General features: G+C 38.2%; 2 protein-coding genes across 4 annotated transcripts; one reads left to right on the top strand and one right to left on the bottom strand.

The window, feature by feature from the left end:
- LOC134746135 (uncharacterized) lies at positions 1-22,272 on the top strand. The gene is made up of 4 exons (XM_063680421.1): positions 1-217; positions 15,591-16,988; positions 17,079-17,207; positions 21,075-22,272. The coding sequence occupies exons 2-4, from the start codon at positions 15,650-15,652 to the stop codon at positions 21,188-21,190; spliced, it is 1,584 nt and encodes a 527-aa protein (XP_063536491.1). The 5' UTR covers positions 1-217; positions 15,591-15,649; the 3' UTR covers positions 21,191-22,272.
- LOC134746136 (translocon-associated protein subunit gamma) lies at positions 22,268-25,133 on the bottom strand. 3 transcript variants are annotated; one of them, XM_063680423.1, is made up of 5 exons: positions 25,079-25,133; positions 24,840-24,987; positions 24,511-24,730; positions 23,605-23,736; positions 22,268-22,467 (listed from the first exon to the last, which is right to left on the bottom strand). In XM_063680423.1, the coding sequence occupies exons 2-5, from the start codon at positions 24,970-24,972 to the stop codon at positions 22,401-22,403; spliced, it is 552 nt and encodes a 183-aa protein (XP_063536493.1). In that variant the 5' UTR covers positions 24,973-24,987; positions 25,079-25,133; the 3' UTR covers positions 22,268-22,400. The 3 variants fall into 3 exon arrangements, with proteins under 3 accessions (XP_063536493.1, XP_063536494.1, XP_063536492.1); XM_063680424.1 differs by having other exon boundaries at positions 25,074-25,088; XM_063680422.1 differs by lacking the exon at positions 25,079-25,133 and having other exon boundaries at positions 24,840-25,055.
- Between the last annotated feature and the right edge of the window lie 332 nt (positions 25,134-25,465).

Genomic DNA, 25,465 nt, shown 5'->3' on the forward strand with positions numbered 1-25,465 from the left:
CGCGCCGGCATCGGCATAGCGCACGTGCGCGAGCGTCACACATCACGGACACCCAGAAATTCGCTTAGTTAGTCCCCAGACTCTGTGCCACTCGCACGCATGGAGCTCTAGCATTTCCCGCGCACGGTAGTGATAACTGACAACCGGTGATGCCCGCAAATCGGATCTAATACTTATCAAACTCCTTCGACTATCACAAGTGCCAACCTTTATACATGTAAGTTTTTTTTTTCTTTATCAGGGCCCGCGCATCCCTTCTCCGGGCTAAATAAGTTAAACGATTGGCACTGACCCTGTTGTTCACCTTGGACGATGAACTTTTTTGCCCGAAGGACCTTTTTACAAATTTACTTATCTACACGTAAGTATAGCGTAGTTAAGCTTAAATTTACTTTTCAAAAGGCGCTACAGATCATATCTAGCAAGTTTTAATTGAATTATCAAAACAAATCGTTCCAGATCGCATGAACTCAATTCTGGCGAGGTGGTTCCTAATAACTAATAACTAATGAGTAAGTAAGCACGATCTCTAATTAAATTATACAACTCCCGCTTCTCTTTAGATAAGTATAGTTGGCGATTTAGCCATTAATGCTCAACCATTTATGGATGCAATGGGCATTATCCAGGACCGGTAGCCAGCTTGTCCAAGCACGGAGCTAGTGGCTGAACAACTTTACTTTCATTTACATAATGCGCCCGTATTTTATATTGCTCGTTTAGTGTCTTCAGGGAATAAGGAGACTCGCTTCACATTTCATAAAAGCAAATACACAGGTAATGTTTTAAATCCTCATCAATGCTCTGCACGCTAACATTAAACAGTAAAATTCCTAAAAAAAACTACCTATTTCACACTTGTCAGAAAAAAAAAACAAAATTGCTATACCTACATAACCTGCATTACAGGACACATCAGATTTTGTTTCCGGAATGGCCGAAATATTATTAATACATAGGTAATTAGGTATGTAACATTCTTCGTGCGGAACGTGACTGAGTGTTGTTAAACAAAAACAACGTTATATCATCAGTATGTATTAGTATTTCAGACAAATATTTGCTGAATATAACAAAACACGCAGTACATACCTACACCTTCAGCAAATCCATTAAAACATACTGAAGGGTTATCCATCAACCCTTCCGTATGTTGTTGGATAACCCTTCAGTATGTTTGGACCATATTCTCTATTCATCCATAGAGAATATGGTTATCGTATGAATTTTCAGATTCAGAAGTAGGTATCTACTTAATTATTCCTAAGCAGATAATTTAGAATTCCATCTGAAAACCTGGAAATATCTAGTCGAGTTCTGAGTTTGAAGCAAACCCCAGAGCCGATGGTGCCTACTTAATACTTTATCGGACCAGATAAAAAAATACACGATTTAAGACTCATCACCTGTAAGTCCCAAAGAATAAAATACAAAAAGAGGGTGCTATGAGGTGGTCATTTTTGTCGTATAATATCAAAGTGTGCCCAAGAAAGGGTTAATTCTTATGTATCACCTACCTGTTATGTACCTATGAAGGCAATAAATGACTGAATACTGAAACCAGTATGGTATGAGAAACGAATATTTAAGAACCTTTCCTAAATGATAACAATGCTATTACGTAAGTGCTTACAAGTGTTTGTAATCTATCCCAGATTTCTTCGTCATTTATTCGATCGAGATAGGTATTTTTAAGAGCGTTAATTACCGCGATATTTTTCAGATGTTTTCCAAAATACGAGTAGCCTTACTTACGGCCAAAGACATATAGGTATATGTAACTCCGTATAAGATAAATAAAGTCTAAGGAAAAATTGTGCCTCGGAAATCAAAAAAATTTGATTCACGCACAAATGGCGCTACCACCAATACCAACCTTTGGCCTATTCTTGGCTAGATGGCTTTGACGGTTTCGTTTGTTATTTAACAATTGAAAGAACGTGGGTCAAAATCATATAAAAATAATAAATACAAATAAAAGATCATTTATCCATATATACATTTTTTGATATTTTTAGTTTTAATCGCGCGTGTCAATCGTGTTTAGGTGTGTCAATAGATGGCAGTAAATTTACTGTGACTACAAAACAGATGGCCTATTCTCGGTTAGATGGCGTTTTTTTTAACACTTATCAGTGAAAGAATATGGGTCAAAATCATATATGCAAAATAATAAATACAAATAAAAAAAATCATTTATCCATGTAATTATACATATATAATTTTTTTGGTATTTTTATACATTTTCATTTTTAGTTTTAATCGTGTATCGATAGATGGCAGTAAATTTACTGTGACTACAAAATTTACTATTCATTATCCTATTTATTCTCTCTCCTCCTATAAATGTCACTTGATGACACAATGAACATTTGATGAACATACATTGGTAGTTCTTAAGGTTTATATTGCAACGCTCCTTACATATTTTATCAGTGGCGTATGGCGTAGCTAGGCGTGGGCGAAGTGTGCCGTCGCCCACGGCCTCGCGCCCCAAGGGGTGCCTCGCGCGAGGCCCCTTCGGGCACAGTGAAAGGAAAGGGCCTCACAGATGCGATTTTGCCCACGGCTAGATTAGTTCACTCTACGTCACTTAATTTTATTCCCATTGGAATGTATTGCGATAAATTTAGCCAGCGTATTTAAGGACGTCAGCTGCAGAGAAAAGGTACCCCTTCTCTGCAGCTGACTGTACATGATGCTGACTGTACCACTTACGAGGAGCCCTGGCAAAACCAAAGAATATTAGAGCGGTACTGTCATAGTAAATTTTGTAGCCACAGTAAATTCACTGCCACACACAAATCGACACACGATTAAAACTAAAAATGAAAATATATAAAAAGGGTACACTACATAATTCTAAGTTTTTATTCCGAATTTTAGAATGTCGTATTTTATCATTCCGATTTTTAAATGCTCGACCCATCAAGATTTCGACTATCGTAATTACGAGTAATGAAAATCACGAAGATTTATATTTCCGAACACTCAAAAAGCCGAATTTTGTAAATTCCGAACCACATAATTCCGATTATAACAATTCCGATGGTGACAAACACCGATTTTAATAATTACGATTTTTGAATACACGAATTCCGAATTGCCATTATTCCGAAATTTCAAATTCCGAACCACATAATTCCTATTATAACAATTCCGACAGTGACAAACGCCGTATTTGACATTTACGATTTTCAAAATCGCGAATTCTGAACTGCCCTTATTCCGAATTGATTTGATTCCTATTTTAAATATCCCAATTTTTTTAATTCCAAATAACGATATTCCAAATATATTGCTAGTCCGTTTTCTTGAGGGTCGCAGTTCTAACCTAACCTAATCCACTTTTCTGGCAACAGTTCGTTTTCTTGGGGGTCGCAGTTCTAACCTAACCTAATCCACTTTTCTGGCAACAGTTCGTTTTCTTGGGGGTCGCAGCTCTAACTTAACCTAACCCACTTCTGGCAACAGTTCGGGTTTGCAAGGTCGCAGTTCTGCCTAATTTTTTTATGCCGAATTTAACATGATGCGGCACGACAGGCACCCGTAATAATGACTAAAACGTGGGTCTTCATTTGAATATCACGGATTTCATTTTTCCGAACTTACGAAAAACCTAATTTCTGAATACCGAATTACTAAAGTAAAACGTGAGTCTTTATTTGAATATCACGAATTTCATTTTTCCGACCTTACAAAAGACCGAATTTCTGAATACCGAATTATTATGTTTCTATCGGACAATGATTTTTCGGAATTTAGGAATTCGGAAAAAAATATTTTCGGAAAAGTGTAAAATCGGAACTTTAAGCAACAATCAGATTTAGTTTTCGGAAATAGCATATTCGTGATTTTATTCCATCGTGTTTTTAAAAATCGTAATTTTGATATTTCGGACATAAACAATCGGGATTATGAAAATCGTGGTTATAAAAATCGGAAAAACGTATTTCGGAATATTTGGGTGTTCCCGTATAAGGGTACCATAAAATGTATTTATATATATGGATATGTTTTTTTATTTATTTGCATTAATTATTTGTTGTATGATTTTGACCCATGTTCTTTCACTGATATGCGTTAAAATTGAAAAACGAAACCGTCAACGCCATCTATTCGAGAGTAGAACAAAGGTAGTGGCGCCATCTGATCGAGAATCAAATTTTCTTGATTTTCGAGGCACGTTTTTTCCATAGACTGTATCCATCTATTACGGAGTTATACCTATATCTATCTTTGGCAAAACGAATAAAGCTTAAAGTACCTACCACTCATTGCGAAATGCAGGGGTCTTAAATCTATCTTATGACAGGTTATTTTTCCTTTGATCGTGGGCATATTTCAAAACTATATTAGCCTGGAGCCCACATCCCTACGGTAAATCAAAGGGTTTACGATTACGACTTCTGAGTATCGTCGGACTGAAGCATCGATGTTAACAAAAGGAATGAAATGGACTCGACTTTATGTTTGAATAGCCTTAACATAACACATTTTGTACCTTACTTGTTCACTTAAATATAACTGCGTACCTACATATAGTGCGTACTGCGTATGCCTTGCAAGAAATATGTAGGTCCAATATTTTTCTTCAACTGGTCGTTAGTTGACTCGCCGCCCTCGCCGGTCGTATTTCTAACATAATATAGTCGTAAATATTAGCATTATTAATTTATTAATAAAAGAATCATTAATTAATCTATTAGCTAGATATGGCTAGATGGAAGAATATCCACAAGTCTGGATGCGTCCTACTTTAGTATTAGGAAGAACTCAGCCCGACGGACCTCGGGGACCTTGACCACTTCTTTGTTAGCTGGCAAATTACTTTTCTGGAACATGCAATGAAATTTAATTAGCTGCTCACTACAAGAAGCTAATTTTCAATAACTGTTCAGAAACGTTCAAAAATGGATTCATTTTTGATCCTTTTTCTTTAGCGTAATTTTAATGGTTGCAATTTAAAACGCGCTTCATAAATTTTCTAAATAATTTTAATTTCATGCAACAAATAGTCTTATTATTAATTATAACAAAGTGCATATTTTTTAAATAAAATATTCATTGATATGTATAAATTCAATTATCATTCAAATCTATATGTTCAATATTTAACTATGGCAATTTTGTATTCAAAACATTGCAGTTAGAGCTTTCAAAAACTTACCATTCATCTCGATTCCTAACGACAATTCACTTTGCCACATTTTGTATTTTTTCGTAATTTAGAATAAGAATAAGAAAACATTTATTGCCACACAACAAAAGAGAAATTACAGGAAACAAATAACATAAAAAATTGGCATGCGCGACAAAAGGAGCGGGCTCAGCATATGCTGCGCCAACCACTTCACCAGAAATTGACCACAGCGCTGATTTTCAGTCCGTCCGCCATTTAGAAAGTAAACCAGCATTACTAAACCAAAAGCAGCTAAGCAGTATTAAACCAGCATTTAATACTACAGTTCACTCTTATTTCACCACCTAAACAACACCTGAGACCAGCGAAGACTTTACAATAACAAATACTTCTTCATTAAAAAGCAGTTGCACATGCATTAGCAATAAAAAGGGAAAGCTACAATTTGCTAAGGAAAAATCGAGTTGCAATAATATAATTAATATAATATAAGTAATCCGGAGATATTTAGCTAAATATGTGACAGACGAACGGACGGACAGTCGCACCTGGGTTCCTTTTTATTTAATTTTTATTTATTTTAAATTCGTACTAGTATTAGGTTCGTGGTAGAGCTGCCTACGTTAAAATTACGAATGAACATAAATTAAATACTAACCTTTCTATTTGCCCTTTGGATATAAAATATTGATTGACACTAAAACCTGTTTCCACATTTTGAACCACTCGCTACTCCGGGGGTTCAATCTTGGAATCTTCCGCATGTTCAGGTCTGGTTTCAATATAATTACGAGAGGTAAACAATAACTTTCCCCACACAAAAAAAAATTGTTGTTAAACTTTTCAGATGTGAAATATTGACAAGTGGAAAAATAACAATTAGTTCATTGCGGTCATGATTCACACTAACTAACTGCATAACTTCACGTAACAAGGAACATTGACTGCTCTATAATTACTAGTAGGTATTTCAAGCCAATGCCAAATTGCCGGTAACTAGCGAATCAAGATGTGCAAATTAACGCCCACTTGAGCCGTATTCGACTTAGTTTTTGACAAATCATGATCACATTTGCAATGCACAACTTTACAGACCACTATAATATATGGATGGCGGGCAAGGTGCTTCCGTAGTTCCTATACTAATCCAGAATGGTTTTGATATTACTCTGAATTTCAGAGTCATATCAAAACCATTCTGGGCCAAACCTTTCAGTCTGAAATCATGTTACTTAAAAATAGAACTTTGTGGGTACAAATGTGGAAAAACGCAGAGTTTCCAAAAAGTTGGAAAAGTACTGGGAAAATTCGGGAAAATTTCACAGGAAATAAAGGAAACTTTCACTTTGGAAATGGAACATAAAATATCGATCTCCATAGCCCGTACAAACATGTGAGAAGTTTTCGAAAATATTCGTGTGTAAATTTTGGAAACTTTCCGAAGGCACATCTGTATTTGTGGGGGTAAATATGAACCATCGTAGTATGAAATATTGTAGGATTCAACACAGTAGTGCTTATCTCGCGGCGTAGCCTTTTACAAGTGAAATGGCACCTGTGTGTGGTACTGGTAGCCTCACGGCCATCAGAAATTTAGAAACAATTATAGGTATATATGTAGTCTGTATGTGGTGTATGTGGTGTGTGTATGTGTTCATAAAGTTCACGGACAGAAACAAAAAATATGGCGCGCCGCGCGAAACTTGCGACTGAAGATTTGACCATCGCGCGGGTTTTGACGTTTTACCTCAATAATTCTGAAAGTATACCTCTGATTAAAATTTCGCTGGTCATATCCTTCGGTTCGGTTCGGTTCGGTTCGGTTCGGGTTATCACTAACTAGTTTACAAAATAAATGAAAATTAGACATGTTTTCGTGATTTTTTTTTCTATCGCGCCAACATTAACCTTTTAAGGTTTTTCTTGGAGTCGGCCTTCCGAAATATAGTCGTTTCCGTATGAATTTTTTCCATTGCATTTGCTCTTCATTAAAACGTGTAAAATTTTACAATTTTGCGGGAGCCCCGTCTTAATGTTTGGCTATTATTTTTCACAGAAGTGGCCAAATAGACGTTAGGTCACGAGTAGTTATTAAACCAAGTCGAATATCGTTTTTTACTTTTCATGTATGGCAAAAGTGCTGTGTAGCAAGTGCTAGGTAAACGATTGAAATAGAAATAATTTATTGTTTTTACGCAAGCAGCCAGATAACTACCTGAAAAATAATCGCTCTGTACACATACAAAATGTAAACAATGAGATACATTTAAAGTAATCTCATTGTGTAATTATGACTACTCTAAATAGGTACATGTTACATCATATATCGGTCATCTAAAAGATTTTAGCTCGAGCTACTTATAAGCGTGTTTGTCACGTCTTTCGTCATTTATTTGTTAGTTAGTTTAACTTTGTCTACTTAAACTATTAGGTAGGTATGTTAGGTAAGGTTACATACAAAACCGGCCAAGAGCACGTTGGGCCATGCTCAGTGTAGGTTTCCATAGGGAACGGGGGCTATTAATACTATTACTGATATTACTATAGTATTACTAATAGTAGTAAATGTATAACAAGCAAAGGGAGTACCTTCGCAGCGCTTCGTACGACACACCCATTTTATTTTGTTTCCAGTTTTTATTCTACCACTTCGCCGGCATGATTGATCTATATACTCGTATTCATGCCAAATTGCAGCTTTCTAGCACTAACGATCACGGAGCAAAGCCTTGGATGGACAGACAGACCGACAGACTGACAAACGGACATGGCGAAAATATAAAGTTTTCTAGTTGACTACCGGAACCCTAAAACATGGTGGAAACGTACATGTTATTAAACACTTTCGCATTTTTTTCCTCCAGGACCAGTACGTAATCGACTCTAACCTTTATTAATTAGACTTCTGAGCTATATACTGGCCTTAAATAATAGAAACGGAAAACTAGTAAACTAATGACAGACTTTGTTTACATTGAATGATTGAATGACGTAGGTACTTTACTTATCAGCAATAACACCAAAAACTATCGCATATATTTTAGTTCCTTATGCTCCTCATACCCATAATCGGGTAGGTAAATATAGTTATTTATTATACAAGGGTGCAAAGTTGTATTTTACCCGCGAGTGTGGAATTGAAACACGAGCAAGCGAAAGGATTCTATAGTTGAACCACGAGCGAAGACCTTTTACCCTCACTAGCTCGGAAAGTTGTCTTTTATCCTTTAAAACAAGCGGGGAAAAACGCATTATATCCACTAGTGGGGAAAGTAATTTGACCTTGGATAGAGCGTGTTTAAGTAACTTGACAGATAATAACAAAACGTAAAACGCTCATAATAATGGTTCGTTCGATATTAATTATCATTAAATGAATGGTTTGAGAATCTAATAAAAAATACCAAATTTAGCTTTATTTAATGATTTTATGTCATAAACCTTAAGTTCCATAAAAAACGTTTGTTTTTAATAAGATGTTAAATATAATTCGGAACGCACGAGTTGAGTCAATGCAATTTCAAAACGCATCATTGACATTTCATACGTCAGAAATGTCAACATTGTCAACAAAATTTTTACTTAAAAACTTCTCACGTAAAAATACACAATTTCCTGAGTTTTTTGTTATATATCGTAAAAATGAGTGATTCCAGTGATGAAGGTGATCTAACGCCTGTGGATGTTGCACTTTCCTCGCTATATAGGCCAAGCAATAAGAAGGTATAGAGGGAAATGCTAGGAACACAATTTTTTACTTTGTAGCTTTGTTTGGACTAGTTAGGAGAGAACATATCAAAAGTCCCCGACCGTAACCCTGGTGCTGATGGGGAGAGGGGGGTTTGAAGGTGAAAATTTTTCGGTTTTTCGATTATATCTCGGAAACTATGCGTCTGAGCGACTTGGCCACTTATACAAAATGAAAAAAGATTTAATTTGTTACAAGTTTTATTAGGTAGGTATTTTTTTTTGATATCTTGTATAGTTTTTGAGATATCCGCTTTTGAAGGTGTATTAGGGCTCTCATTAATATCTTGATTATCTACATCAGTAAAGCTGCTAGGCCGGGTTTGGTAACGTTTTCGTATAAATCGGGGGTGCTGAATTCATTTATAAATGAGAGCCCTAAGTAAACCTTCAAGAGCGGATATCTCAAAAACTATACAAGATATCGAAAAACTTGACTGAATAAAACTTGTAATAAATTAAATCTCTTTTCATTTTGTATAAGTGGCCAAGTCGCTCAGACGCATAGTTTCCGACATATAATCGAAAAACCGAAAAATGGAACCTTCAAACCCCCCTCTCCTCCCCAGCACCAGGGTTACGGCCGGGGACTTTGGATATATTCACCTCCTAACTAGTATTACAAACAAAGCTACGAAGTCAAAAATTGTGTTCCAAGCATTTCCCTCTATACCTTTTTTTGGGCATTTATTTCCTGGCCTAATAGTAAGGTGAAAAGTTTTGTATTACACACGGGTGCAAATGTATTTTACTTCTCGTGTGTTGAAACACTCGCGGGTAAAATACTACTTTGCACCCTTGTATAACAAATAACTATTGTTACATTCTGTAGATGTTTACATAGGCGACAACTATTGTGCAACAAGAGAGGAAAGTTGGTTTTTCTTGCGAGTGTTTATTTGGAGTCCCGAGAAAGCGAAAGCTTGAGCGAAGCGAGTGATTCTAAGTTAGAATCTTGAGCGTAGCGAGGGACTCAAAAACACGAGATGTAAAATAACTTTGCTTTCGTGTTGCACATAGTGACCTCAGTAGTGAGAATGAGAACATATTAAAGGTTAAAATGTATTTCGAACTACACAGAATAATAAGGAGAAAAAAAATACGAATTTGTAATAGAAGTATGAAGTGGCAGTTCATGGCTTTCACTAAATTAAAAAGCTACTTTGTTTCACTCCCTGGAGTGAGGAAAGTCGCACTTTCTTTACTCCAGGGAGTGACGAAAGTAGGCTTGTTCGAGCTGCTGAGGTGAAAAATGATATTAATAGCTATGGCCACTATACTATAGACAGGCCCCCGACCGGTACAAACGATTAAAAGCCATTTTCAACGTCTTCTATCAATATATTATGTAAATAGATCTTATCGATGTCGGTAAGCACGATGATCAGGATATTTATGTTGAGTCAGATCAAGATTTAGTGTGCCTTTAACAATGGATGCTGTTTAAATGAGTTTATAGATAGAACATCAACCTGAACTCGAAATTAAAGCTTGCAGGTAAGTTTTAACCATCGTCATTTAAATTTGCCAGTCCTAAACTTTGTCTGTTACCTGTCTTATAAAAAGTGATGTGCTACAACCGGTACTTACCGAAAATAAACTATTGGGAGGTACTTATATTTGTTGATGAAGACGAGAGAAAACGCAATCCGATCACTATACGAGTAAAGTAGCGAATGTCGAATACGTAAACCAAAAATACCAAAATGGCGTTGCGTCAGGTCGGCGATACCTCAGGCGATACGTCAATGTCATATGTTTTTAATGTTTGAGTAGATTAGTAGTGAGTATATTTTATTTATTGTTTATTTCCTATCATGTAAGTATAGCGAGTAGATTTCATTTATTGTTTATTTTCATAGTTTTATTTCATGAGTAACTATCGCGGTAACCGAAGACAATATTTTGTCAAACAAAAGATATTTAATACTTAAATTTGTTTTTTGTTCGTGTACTACATTTAAATCTCATTAAATTCAACTGAAAACTACTTCAAGCATAACCATATCTTTGAGTCCAGATACTAATAAGTAATAAGTCAATAACACACATTAATGTTCTGGTAACTGACGTTGCATAAATAAAAGGTGTTTATTTTAAATCTAAAACTAATTTCATATTTATCGGTTATTCACAAACCGAAATCAAAGATCAGCACTGTTTGTTTTAAGCTGGTCACATTATTTCTACGTTTGACATTTGTGGTTGTCATTTTAGTCTACGGAATAAAAAAACAGACTAGAGCAAAATCTAATAGCTCAGGCTCAACGAAATTCCATTCAGCAGTTGTAAAGTTGTTGTAAAGTTGCAACCTAAACACTTCAATAAATATTTGGGGACAATCTTACACAGATCGACCGAGCCCCAAACTAAGCAAAGCTTCACTACTTATAAACAAAACTCTTAAGCAAAGCTTGTACTATGGATACCACTAGGCGACGATATCGATATAAGTACATACGTATATAACTAAATACATAGGTACACAATACACATATGTACTTAATAGGTATTAGATAACATCCATAACTCAGGAACAAACATTCGTGATGATAAAACACACAAATAAATACCCTTAATAAGGTTCGAGCACGGCAGGTCACTATCACTACCGAACCGACTAAGCTAGGAGGCCGTTACACGTACCTAGTGACAGTAGTGACTTAGTTACTTCCCATTTCAATTTCACATTTCTACCAATTCTAAATACAGTACCTACACACAAGTGCATAATGCTTGTTATGCCAAATTCCAGAGATTAGCCTCAATGACTGATGCAAGTGAAGTTCTATTGAATAATTGCCCGCAACGTAAGAATGTGACGTGGTATCAACTCGCACTGAGCTGAACACTCTCGGCGCAATCAGTTCAGCCGAGTTTCACCCGGAGTATTCGTGCTGTTACTTTTACAACGCGCGGGCGAACACGAACAACGCTCTGTTTCCCTAAGTCTCATTGTCTCTGTATCATGCTGAGGAAAACTTTGACTTTCCACTCATAGATGACACCTTAGCGCGCGTAAACTATGCATTTAACTCAAGAAAGTTGGCGCGTCATGGGGCGTAGAGTTTATGCATACGTAGCGATTCAAATATGGAATATGAATCAAGTACCGATATTGTACCGAAGTAGGTCTCTTCGGTAACTGGATGTGCAATTCATTTGATTCGGTCAAGTTATGTCGTTCTAATGTATGGGAAAGACAAATTATACCTACCCAGCATGAAATGAATGTAGTATATATACCTCTCCTTCCTTTTGTTTTAGTGTGTACCTTTCGGTATGGTGCATTACGCACATTAGCGTCCCCTCCTCTTCCCCTGACGCAACCCCCCATTTAGCATGAAATATATCCTAGCTGACGGTCTTTTTTTAATTTTTGAGAAAAGTATTATAGTTAGAAAAAAAATATTATCAAGGTAAGAAATAATCCTTAATAAATTTTAAAAGGTTATATGCATACCTGGGATAACTCGGGGCACTAATACTAAAGTGACGTAGCAATACATTTTATCGACAATTAAATATATCGATGCTATTGTCAACATCTAGATGTTATTTAACATAAATAAATATTATTATTTTATCTGGATTTTAAACACTTAACAAATTAAAACGTGTATAATTTTTTTATTTTAAAATTGATTCCATAGTGTGATTATTTTGATGGAAATTACATCGGTATACTTTTATTATCTTAAGAGTAAGAGGTTCTATATCGGACATGATCGAACCCCTTTTTAGTAATCGAGGATTTTTCAGTGAGCACATGTGTATAAATATAAATCGACAATTCGTAATCAAATCCCTAGAACGTGCCCCGAGTTGTCCCAGAGGTTTGGACTTAAATGCAACTTTTTGGTAAGATTCACCATATTCATGTAATGTGTTGTGTGTGGACTTCTTGAAGTTCAATTTATTTATTATATATTATACTGACAGAAATCTTATGGGGATCTCAATTTAATCGAAGTTCATCGTGTGCGTAAAGTACCATACCCAAAGGTATCAAGTTATACTTACATAGGTACTACATTAATTTCTAGCTGGCTATAATTTGTTTTTCAAAAAACACAATTTGACCGAATCAATTGTATATAAGTATACAATTTACGTGAATAAAAAAAACTCGAAGGAAATCTGCGTCAAAGGTACTACACTGCACATGTCAGTTTTTTTTGCAATTTTGCGTAACAATTCGATGGACGGCAGAATGCATTCTGTAACGAATTAGTTAAATTGGCAAAGTACTAAATCTATGTTTACATTTAGTTTAGTGTTCTTCGAACATATCCAAGAGAACGTTAAGTTTACTTTGTTTTGTTATTTAAAACAGCCTGAAAAATCTTGCAGGTGTATGTACCTACCTATATGTAACACATACCTACTCATAATCGTTTTGTAATAGACGGCATAACATCTAGCATTACAGTAGTTCAATGTAGTAACACGTACGGTAGAAACAATATTAAATTTGTTTTCGCATATCTAGGATATCAGACAAAACAAAACAAATTGGCAGCAGTGTTAAATAGTCGCTGCACGCGAATATTTGGAAGTGATTTAAGATAACATTACGCTGTACCGTTGCGAGATCGTTTGCCTGTGCGATGCCGGCTCCTCACCGTTACTTTAGCGCCAAATCAGCCCACAATGCGATCTGTATACTTTGATTCGGATAATAAGTTTAGAGTCACGATCCGGTTCCGTGAACCTGTCTACGTAATCTCTCGCCTGGATTAGAGGCTTCCTTATACGGGGCGAGATGCATATTATTTTGCATCAGACGTACCTATCGTTAAGACAGATTGTGACTATGAATTATACGTATTAAAGCTTCCAACGTCACGGCTAACTCACTTCGGTATTCTATAGATGTTATTTTTAGAAACGGTTCCCTGTATGTAAACACCTACCATACGGCTTGGGAAAACTTCCTTATGGCTTCTCCCATTTAAGACAAGAATACAATGCAGTGACGGCTCGTAAATTAGGTGGATACTATGGTCAATAAATTGAGGTAATTTTAGTATTATGCTGCCATTACCATCAATGTCAGGATAGGGATACCTATCGCGAGAGGGTATATGGACGCTCCTGCAAAAGAAGTACATAATGTTTCTTATCATTCACTTTTAACGACATCGGTGAGTATCTATACACATATAGGTAATGTATATGCAGATGCCTAGAACGTAATAGTATTTTATACAATCGAAATACAGGGTGACATTTTAACCACCAGCCATACTCTAGTCATAGTTGTTATAGGTTCTCATACAATTGCTCTCCAGAATGCAACAGTTGCAGTCGTTTGCTTGGAAAATTACAGTTTATATGTATCTTAAAACTTACATTGCTATTTCGTTTATTGTGGGCTGTTACCTATGTAGCTGGACCGGCTTGGACACAACCATTAGCTGAAGATTGGCCTTTAACATTATACTCAATAGAATCCCGCAATAAGTAGATAACTAACAAGAATTACCTACTTATAATTCCTTTTGTGAATGTCTAAAACTACATGACAGTTTACGCCTGAATAATTACTAGAGACCGAGAGCGAGGCTCTAACGTCGATTAATTTTACTCCTAGGACTTAGGCGGAAATTTCATACTCAAGTGTTTCATAGGAGTGATTGCGAGTGTCAATCACACGTCGAGGATAAAGCGGCGCTAGCACGGGGCAGATAGACACGCAAGTATCGGCTTGTGCCTTGGGGATGAGAATTAATACGTTCGTTGCCCCGTCGGACGTCGCGCCGAGCCCTGACCGGATTCCCATAGCTATACTGAACGTTCGACTAAAGCGAACTAGTAGGTATCACTGTGACATTAACATTCGAAACAACGAAGCGTAAAGGTGGCATACCTACTTATTCTGGTTTACCTCAAACAAACGCTCGCCTGCGGTTGATATCTGGGAACAACAAACCTGAGCCACGCTGTGTTTATATCCTCAGTATCCACACACGTATTCAATTGCACGCCTATTATAATGTCTAATCTTATGGCCGCCTCGTTACATGCCCGTAAAGATGATTACACCATTTTGCTTATACCTACATACTAAGTAATTTATAATTATAATTATAGCAAGCAAATAAGTGTTAGAGGGATTATAACAAGGGTACCAAATAGCATTAAGTGGCAAATTTGCGTAGGTAGCATTTTGAAAGTCCTAATTTCGACTATGCATGAGACCTTGAGTGCATTGTATTCAATTTGACCTCTTAACTAAATGCTAATATGTTGACAAGTAGGTAGGTGGCTAGCTTGCAATTTCATTTCAACACTTTCAACAACTTTCTGTGGCATTTAACATGGCCACATACTTAATAACAACTTAAAAATGTACCTAGTCTGATATCGCACTCTCATAAAATAGCCATCTGTTCAAGACCTATGAAATTATCGGTACCTATCATCCTGTCCGACCTTTAGCGACAAAGGACATTTAGCGAATACGTGACTCCGACTGCAGGCACGCCTCAGCTATGCCGTCCTTTGTTATGTAAAATAAAACAACAAAGAATACGAAATCGGCAATGTTAGGATCCCTAGGAGGTGTGCCTGGCGACCGACGAACCGGTTTGACCGGGAGATTCTTTGTTTGGTTATCGCGGAGTCGAGACGTCGCGACTCGACCTGACATATATCGCACCGAGGCGTGACTGACGCGCACGTTTATCGTTTTCAGAGGGAGCCGCGCCGATGTGTTCGCTGGGAGAGACGGGCCGCTGAGGCCCGCACGGGCTGATGGCGGCCCCGGGTGTGCTCGCGCTGCTGGCGGCCGCCGCGCTGGCCGCACTGGCCGCGCTGGCGCAGCCGGCGCTCGCCGCGCGCTTCGGGGACCGACTCGCGCCGCGCGTGCCTACGTACACGCCGCGCCACGCGCTTCACGACCGTCACGTCTCGAGTGCCGACTATGAGGAGTATGACCAGGAGTATGAAGAACAAGCCTCCTTCGAAGATCATGAGGCTCCTTCGGACACGGAGCCTCCACCTCGACGACCAGCCCGTACCGAGGCTCACCGGCTTGAAATGAGCACTGAATACTTTGTAGTGCCCCAAAGAACTTCATCGACGCCCCCGCCACCCACTCCTTCGCGACCTTTCGTATCTACAACTACACACCGTCCATTAAATACGACAGTGGTTGTACAGACGGCGCGTATATCGATGGGAGCTCTACGGCAGGAATCATGGGCGGTTCCAATTTTGGCTCTGGCCTGCGTGTGTATGGCAATGATCGCTGGTTTCGAAGCATTTGTCGTGTGGGGAGCGAGTCGCACGGCGCCCAGTCGCCGTCACCTACTCCTGGGTCAAACGCTGCTGTTCGGTTTGTTCACCTGCGCCGCTTCGGCCGCACTGTACGTTGCCACTCCCACTATGTTCACTTGCGGTGCCGTGCGTTTCGGAACTGGAGTCGCATACGTAATCGTATTCGCGTCTCTACTCGTGAAGTGTGTATTTTTACTAAGCTTGAACGGTGGTGTGTATCTACCGGCCGCTTACCAAGGACTTTTGTTATTTTTCGCGGTAATGATTCAAGTGGCCATCGGCGCCCAGTGGCTAGGCGGATCGCCACCGCGAGTGATGACCGACGCGGGCAGATGTGAAACGCAATTATCGGACTTGTTGATGTCGTTGTGCTACGCGGCGTTCCTGATCGCCGTGGTGTGCGGCGTCGCGCTGCGGTCGCGCGGCATCCGCGACAACTACCGCGAGGCGACGCACATCGCGGGCGCAGGCGGTGTGACGGCCGCGGTGTGGGTGTGCTGGGTGGCGGCGGCGTTGGGCGCACCCGAGCGGCACCGCGACGCGTGCGTGGCGGCGGGGCTGCTGGCGACGTGCGCGGTGGTGTTCGCGCTAATGTTCGCGCCGAAGGGTCGTCGGCTGGCGGCGCTGGGCCGCGAGGGCCGCTGGGACGCGGACCGCGACGAGGGCCTGAGCTCGCTGGGCGCCGGCGGCTCGGGGTACTCGCCCTCCTTCTTCCACTTCAAGCCCGTGAAGTACGGCATGGTGTCGGCCGCGGCGCCGCTGCCCGCGCCGCCGCCCGTGCTAGATCGCAAGGAGCCGCCCGCTCAGCCAGCCGGTTAGTTAAGTATCTAAAATGCGCTATTAGTAAGAACTAGCGCTTCCACGCACCGAGATGTGATCGCAATTTGCCGCATTCTGTTCGCAGATCTGTACGGAGCGATGTTCGCGAGCTCGCCGCACATGCATGCGCGCCCTCTGTGCCCCCCACCGCACTACCCCCTGCACCCTCTAATGCACTACCACTACCCGCCTTATCACTACATGTTGCCACCAGGTAGGTATAACATTACTGCACTGCCCTATTACAATACTCATTTGCATTTGATTTTAAAGTATTTTCTACACTTTGTTGTAAACTTACATTATGTTCCGACTTATAAGTACCACTCCCTGACGCTGTCATTTACTGTTATCATCCTATTATAATTATAATCACTTACTTAATCCTATTGCACAAGTAACACTGTATAAATACATAATCACCCCAAAAACATTTCATGTAAAGGGTTGCCAAGACTAGGCGCATAAAGCTTTTATACTAAAAAGTTATCAGATCCCCTAGTAGGTACCAAGACTTTTACTCTGTAGGTAAGTCCTAACTTTATAAGCTCTACTGTATAAAGCCAACATCTTGGTCAAACAGTACGGCTTGGCCGTTTCGTTACTGCCATATGGACAATCCCGTAATGACACTTTCAGTTCTTAAAGACCTGTATCGTGTTACTACTTTGTACAGCAAGTCCACCGAGGGAGTGTTTATGTGACTGCAACGACAACAAGCCGTACCTACTGTTTGACCAAGATGTTGGCTTTATACAGCTAGAACTTATAAAGTTAGGACTTACAGAGTAAAAGTCTTCAAACAGTCAGTTCTATGACACGAATGTCATATGGTTCGGACAGTGAAATATTAGGTATCTATAAAAACTAAAGTATTGGTGTTTTTGATAAGTCTACTAACTACATGGTATACAGGAAATTTCAGCTCTCTAGCATTATTCAAGCCGAAACTACGAGGGTTCGAAAATACGAGGAAACGTGGCGAGAAAAGATAGGCACTGCCTTTTGCCCTTTGTCTCGTCTTGGCGGGGGCATGGCCGTGCCCCTCAAATACCTACTAGGTATCGCAGTAGGTATTGCAGTTTGATTTACGAACTAAGTAGGTAAATCAATTGGGATTCAGACACCCCTGTGCATACCTAGCTACGCATATTTAAATGGCTTGACTGATTTAATGTAGCTATGAGATGTTATTTGCTTCGTTCAATAAACCGCGACTCGCGAGCCGCATGCTACTTTTTCAAAATACAATTTCGGCTCTTCATTTTATAATTCCGAAATATGTTTTTCCGAATTTCATAAGCACGATTTTCATAATCCCGATTTTTTATAAGTCCGAAATATCAAAATTACGATTTTTAAAAACACGGAAGAAAATCACGAATGTGCTATTTCGGAAAATTTTAAATCCGATTGTCATTTTACCGAAAGCTTAAAGTTCCGATTTAACACTTTTCCGAAAAAATGTTTTTCCGAATTCTTAAATTCCGAAAAACCATTGTCCGATCGGAAATAAGATAATTCGGAATTCAGAAATTCGGTCTTTTGTAAGGTCGGGAATATGAAAATGGTGATATTCAAATGAAGACACGTTTCGTTTGAGTAATTCGGTATTCAGAAATTCAGTCTTTTGTAAGGTCGGAAAAATGAAATTCGTGATATTAAAAAATGAAGACTCACGTTTTAGTAATTATTACGGGTGCCTGTCGTGCCGCATCACGTTAAATTCGGCATAAATTTTTTTTGGTATAAAAATTCGGCATAAATAAATTCGGATTCGGAGATTCGACCTCCAAGAAAACGAACTGTTGCCAGATAAGTGGTTTAGGTTAGGTTATAACTGCGACCCCCAAGTAAACGAACTGTTGCCAGAAAAGTGGATTAGGTTAGGTTGGAACTGCGACCCTCAAGAAAACGAACTCGGAATATCGTTATTCGGAAATTTAAAAATTAGGATATTTAAAAAAGGAATAACGTCATTTCGGAATTATAAAATTCGGAATAATGGCAATTCGGAATTCGTGATTTCAAAAATCGTAAATGTAAAATTCGGCGTTTTTCACTGTCTGAATTGTTATAATCGGAATCATGTGGTTCGGAATTTAAAATTTCGGAATAATGGCAATTCGGAATTCGTGATTTCAAAAATCGTAATTGTCAAATTCGGTGTTTGTCACCATCGGAATTATGTAGTGTACCCGGCTCTCCTAATATCGCGAATAATTTTTTGTCCAGCCCGCGCAGCATGGTTTCCCCTATCACTATGGTGATAAGCGTACCGTGCTACGACTGGCGGTTATGAATAATATAAAAATCTGATAACGTCGAACGAAGGGTCATACCTTTGGTTAATATTGGGTAGGTTTAATACTGGGTTGGTATAGGTAATAATAAGATAGAGCGGTACTGTCATAGTAAATTTTGTAACCACTGTAAATTCACTGCCATCTATCGACACACTTTAAAACTAAAAATGAAGATTTATAAAAATACGTTAAAATGTATTTAAATATAGATAAATGATTTTTTTTTATTTGCATTGATTATTTTTATATGATTTTGAATTTTTGACCCATGTTCTTTCACTGATATGCGTTAAAATTATAAATAACAAACGAAACCGTAACGCCCTCTATACGAGAGTAGGCCAAAGCTAGTGGCGCCGTCTGATCGAGAATCAAATTTTCGTGATTTTCGAGGCACGTTTTTTCCTTAGACTGTATCCATCTATTACGGAGTTATATCTATCTTTGGTAATATTAATATCCAGAGAGTACCTACTTAAAGTGGGGTCTTAAAGTGGAAGCGGTCATCCACTTTCCTCTTAAGACTGACTCATGCTTGATCATTGATCACGCCAAATTTGAGGTTTATATATTTAACGGTTATACATGATCCCACCATACTACCACCATAGATATAAAAGCGCATCGCCATCTTGTGACCCCTCTAAGGGTTTTAAAGTTTACTAGCCGCGCTGTTTTTGTTTTTTTTTTTTGCCTGAGACTATCTAAAATAAAGGCGAGGCGCGCGACTTTATACAGATGGATTTTTAAATTGGGGCGCTGGGGGCAGCTGCCTTATCCCTTGCTGACTATTTTGTCGCACACTGGACATTTTTTCCTGATCTCCTAAGACCCAATTTAGCGTAGCAGCACAGGATCAGGTAGCTGCCCTCGGTGTCCCATTTAAAAAGTTCAACCTGTGTAGCGATAAACAGTCTTTATTTCTTAATGGGGTTGCAACTGTCAAAGGTTTGCATAGATGGCGCCATCATAGCTTGCCCCTTTCTCTAGTTTTGTTCTAATAGATTTGGCTTAAAGGGCTGACATCCAGGCAGGGACCGGCCCGCTATCCCTTATCGGGGTTTTATAAGGGTATTGCATAAGGCTTAACTCACCATACCCTTTGCCAGACGAAACCCTTTGTTTTGGTTTTAAAAACCCTTATATAAAGCTACCACATTTGAGTAATCGGTAGCCCAAATACCCTTACAAAACCCTTATCATCCGCTCACCAACACCTTGCATATTGCTTATAAGGGTTAGCCTTATAAAGGGCTTCCCTTTTAGCATATAAGCGTGCTAATTTAAGTCGTCTACCTTGTTCATAAAGCACACATTACTTCGAATCCGAGCGATCGTCGGCGGCAACGGCGGCGTTCTTTGACTAGGCACGTATTTCTTTCCTTTTCATACACTACCGTAGATATATACTAATCCTGTCTCTTTCACGCAAAGGGAAACCTTTATAAAAAGCGCTTAAAGATAAGGGTAACCCTTATTAAGAGCTAGCTTTATTTTTGGTTAGCTTTTCGGTAAGGGTTAGTCAAAGGTAAGGGTATGAATGGGCTTGCAGTTCAAAAGGGAAAGTCTTTCAATGTGTTAGCCGTGTTTAAGTGTCGCCCATTGAAAGGGTTTTATCGCGGAAAGGGTTGTCCGGTCCCTGCATCCAGGTCACAAAAATAAAAACTAGAGATTGACAGGGCAAGTTATGCTGGCGCTATCTGTAAAATACTTAGACCGGCCAACCAGATTGTCTCCGGTCAAGACATAGATGATGATAGTGGAGTGTTTTGCAGGCATGATGGTGCGCGAGGAGGGCAACTTGTACACGACCGTGGAGCCCACCTTCAGCAGCAACCCCAACGTATTCTTCCAGCGCACGGAGCCGTTGCATGCCGGCATGATGTACTGAGCATCTGACAAACCAGCGTTCCGCCGTGAACATGGATTTGACAGCACCGCCTAGCGACCAGCCTCGTTTTAGTACCACGTCTAGGACCAAAATATTTCAGATTAATCTGCCCGAAGTGTGTTAAGGTAGCGAATAATAGAGGTAACCTCTATTTGTTGTAGTCCTTCGAAATAAGAGTTTCATTAGATCTTAATTAGATATAAGCGAGGTCTCAGTAATGTAACGCCATCTGGTGAAACTCTTTATCGTGGAAAATCAACTTTGTATAAAGATTGCAAATCGTACGAGCACAGTGGAAGTTATGTAGGGCGCCGAACTGGAACCACAGTTACTTGAAAAATAGGGACAGAATCATACGAGGATAGAAATTAGTTTATTGCCGATAAGAAATAGTATGTACTTTGTAATGCGGCCACCATTTGGGAATTTCGCCCAAGGTATTATTATTGGTGGAGCAGTTCTTCATAAACTGAATTATATAATGATAAATTGTCCGAAACGATGCTGTTACTGTATAAAGTTGGATAAAAAATATCTATTCCTTAAATAGTTTTATTAGTACGCTAGGAATTCGTAGACAGACCGGACATTTAACTTGTATCCTATTTAATGAATTAATGCAATCAAGACTATGTCACTTGTCTATTGTTTCGTGGTTTGAAATTTTTATCAAACTATTTGATTTTGGACTTTCATTCTTTTGGTGTAGATGAGTTTTTTGTTTTGCCTTTTCGGCAAATAAATATGTTGCTGCCTATGTGCACAAGAATTAACATGATGTTGAGGGTGTGAATGCTTCTGTTTTAATGTAATTATAGTAATTCTTTTCATAAATATACCTATACCTACTTTATGCAGTATTAAGCAGTGTATCTAATATACGAATATTGTAAATATAAGTCGTAAAATTCGACTAAAGAGTGAAAACGAGGTTTGTGATTTTACGTGTACTTAACCCACCCTGGAAAACTAAATCAGCTGATTTCTGAATAGGTTAAATATTCTAAGTTACGGAACCTGATAAGGTTTACTAATGTAAGCTCTCTTTTATAGTAATGTGTAAATAAAACTTCTGAAGACTGTTTAGATTGTTTTATTATTAAATTATGAACAACTTGTCTTAAATATTAATTCTAAAGTGTACACTCCCGGTGTCGGAGGAGATTTGCGCTCAACTTTCATCACAAACACACAACACTTAGTGTTCAATTCACTTGGTTCCCGTGGAGAGGAGGGCCAGGAGTCCAGATGCCGTTGTCAGGGATACAATGTAATTGCTGTAAATTAATCTGTTAAGGAAAAACTTTTTGCAATCAAGATTAAAATAAACCATCAGATTATGTAAATATGGAATGTGAACTGCAGTAACTGATATAGACCTAAAATTCACTAGGATCTACTTATACACTAAATACTAAATAAACCAAGAAAAGGACTTACTTAATTTGTTATTTCATTTGTGTTTTTAAACTTGAATCCACTCTTATAAATACTTAGTTTCTTCAAATGTCAAGTTTTCACACCAAGCACATATGATTTATTTTGGAACCAACTTTATTTCTGTATAACATAAATATGACACCGATTGACATTAGTAGAACGCATGATATTTAAATTAATTATAATAGAATAAATACGTATGGAAAAACCAGCCCTTTCCTGATCCCAGGTGCCAGATCCATGGTGTTCAAACAGAATAAGGTATGAAATAGGTATTGTTAGTTGCATTAATTTCAAAAATAGTATTCCTCCCCTTTCAATAAATGTGTATAAAAGAAGTAGATTCATTATAAAGTAAGTAAGCTATACTTACAGTACCACAAAAGATTGCTATTTTGTTATATGAAATAAATTAATCAAATTAATAGTCAGAATGTATCATCACACTGCAATTGTTATGCCATTTAGGGTCCTAGCTAAATTGGTTGTTCCATACTTACGCTATGGATTGTCAAATTTAGCTAGAACCCTAAATGTCATAACAATCAGAGAGTGTGACTGTACAATCCCTGGCAGCTAAAAATTAAACCAGCCGTTACAAACCACACAAAGACCTTACAGCCCTTGTACAAAATGCACGATATTCAATGCATTTTGTAACCAAAAAGCAATTAATACTTAACTAGAGTATGAAATGTTTAAAAATGCCAGATGTGCCAACTACTTAGCACCTGAGGACTACAGTTTTACAGCAGTTACCCTTACCCTTAGTATAACTTGATGCATTAATATTATAAAATGTGAAAGCTTTTTTGGAGTTTTATTTCGCCTTCATGCAAAAAAAGGTTTATTAAAATTTGACACACCGATAATTTATAATCTTGAAAAGAACATAGCATACTATACTAAGCAGTTTAACAACTTCTTTGCAGACAAAGTCACATGCAGAAAGTAATATTTTATAAAAAGGATACACAGTGGGTGTGAAGGAGCGTAGCAGGTAGAAGCTGCTCAGGATCACGATGGCCAGAAACAGGGCATTGTTGTAGAAGATGGAGAAGGTGGTTGCTTCATAGTCAGCTACCTCATTCTTCTTCCACAGGATCCTGAAATTAACAACAACATTACATGACTAATGGAATATTTAAATATCTATGTAAGTAGAAAAAGAGAAAGTCTATAATATCTTTATGATTAGCTAATTAACAATTCGATTTTATTTAGCTATAAATAGCTAATGACAACCCAGTTTTTGGGACTTAATGAACTAAGTGTGTAATTAAATTACAGGTTTTTAAAGGGTCGGCAACGCGCATGTAATATCTTTGGTGTTGCAGGCGTCCATAGGCTATGGTAACTGCTTACCATCAGGCGGGCCGTATGCTTGATTGCCACCGACATGGTATAAAAAAAATAGAAATAAGTATGGTAAAATAATATAATTTTAAACAGCTTCATACTTAAAAAAACTTTCCAAAATATCTAAGCACACATTCCAAATAATAATAGGCAAACTATGAAATTGGTCAACTATGAAAACAAAACATTACTACATTCAACACTTTTATTTAATTAAGATTTATTTGTGTGACTTTCACCAAATAGTTTATGCAGAAACATAAATTTTATCTACACTGAATCAAAACTGAAAAACTATGCACACCAAATGGAAAGTTATCAAATTAAGTTTGATAATGAAAACTCAGCAAGAAAAACTTATTTGCAACAGATTGTATAACTAAGTAACAACCTAATTCATAACAAACAATTGTTAGAATACAAGGGTTGTTAGTGAAGTAACAAAAGTTCTTATCAGGTTAATTACAACTTTTGAATTGCTAACATATGGAGAGCACAATAGAGTATAATTTATTAGTTACCTCTCGTCCTTCTCCTTCCTGCTCATCTTCTTGTCGTCGGCGAGCTTGCGCGACATCTCGCGCGCCACAGCATCCTCGCGCTTCACCGCAACACGATGCTTCAGCTGGAACTTGGTGTTGCGGTACGCCAGCGCCAGGAACCAGGTGCAGGCAGCCGTCACCACGCCGAACCACGCCAGGGACGAGCTCACCTCAAGAGCGTGCACCCTCCAAAACAACCCTACACGAAAAAATCCGGTCACTTTCACATAACGGCACATAAGTTTAATGAATGAAAAGGTCATCAATTACGCTTAGGAAAGACTTTGTATTAGGAAATAAACACTTACATATGGGAATAGCAGATACGATGAATGCATTCCCGTAGAATAGAGCCGACGACTTTGTAGAGACATTTCGACTGAAATCCTGCAACAGCAGCTCTTCCTCTTTCGTGAAAGCCTTGTTCGTCTTTCCGGACATCTTGTTATGAATGAACTGTAATTTTTAATAAATAATTGTTATTACACACACTGTTTATTCTTGTAAGAATCAGCACAAACTTCACAAAATAAGCTATGAACCGTACTTCGTGGCTGTCGATTCAGTCGATTGTCGAAAAAAGAAAAGAAACGTCGGCTGACATGTCGGCGACGTGTCAAATATGTTGCCCTACGAGAATATGTGTGTTTTAAGGTTTTAAGAGATTATAATTAATTAAATTTAGTTAATATTATAGAGATTATAATGAAAAAATTTAAATAAACATTAATGATTTGAGCATATTTGTTAGTTATAGATTTTTATTTTTATTTTAATAAATAAAAATAAATCAATATTAGGGGACATCTTAAAGTCGTAACACACTACCGCACCTCACCAAGGTCACGGTACGCCACACCGCACCCATAAGTGTGAGCGAGAAACAAATATCTCTTTCTCGCTCTCGCTTATGGGTGCGGCCATGTATTATGTT

Source organism: Cydia strobilella, chromosome 12 (assembly GCF_947568885.1).
Source record: "Cydia strobilella chromosome 12, ilCydStro3.1, whole genome shotgun sequence".
Lineage (NCBI taxonomy): Eukaryota > Metazoa > Arthropoda > Insecta > Lepidoptera > Tortricidae > Cydia > Cydia strobilella.

What these genes read in the sequence shown, in the direction of transcription:
- LOC134746135 (XM_063680421.1), top strand. Translation starts at nt 15,650, where the DNA reads ATGGCGGCCCCGGGTGTGCTCGCGCTGCTGGCGGCCGCCGCGCTGGCC. An exon ending in GCCGCCCGCTCAGCCAGCCG is followed by an intron (nt 16,989 to 17,078) that starts GTTAGTTAAGTA and finishes TTCTGTTCGCAG; the next exon opens with ATCTGTACGGAGCGATGTTC. An exon ending in TCACTACATGTTGCCACCAG is followed by an intron (nt 17,208 to 21,074) that starts GTAGGTATAACA and finishes AGTGTTTTGCAG; the next exon opens with GCATGATGGTGCGCGAGGAG.
- LOC134746136 (XM_063680423.1), bottom strand. Translation starts at nt 24,972, where the DNA reads ATGTCCGGAAAGACGAACAAGGCTTTCACGAAAGAGGAAGAGCTGCTG. An exon ending in AGGAAGGAGAAGGACGAGAG is followed by an intron (nt 23,737 to 24,510) that starts GTAACTAATAAA and finishes TGTTAATTTCAG; the next exon opens with GATCCTGTGGAAGAAGAATG. An exon ending in CGCTCCTTCACACCCACTGT is followed by an intron (nt 22,468 to 23,604) that starts GTATCCTTTTTA and finishes ATTAATTTACAG; the next exon opens with CAATTACATTGTATCCCTGA.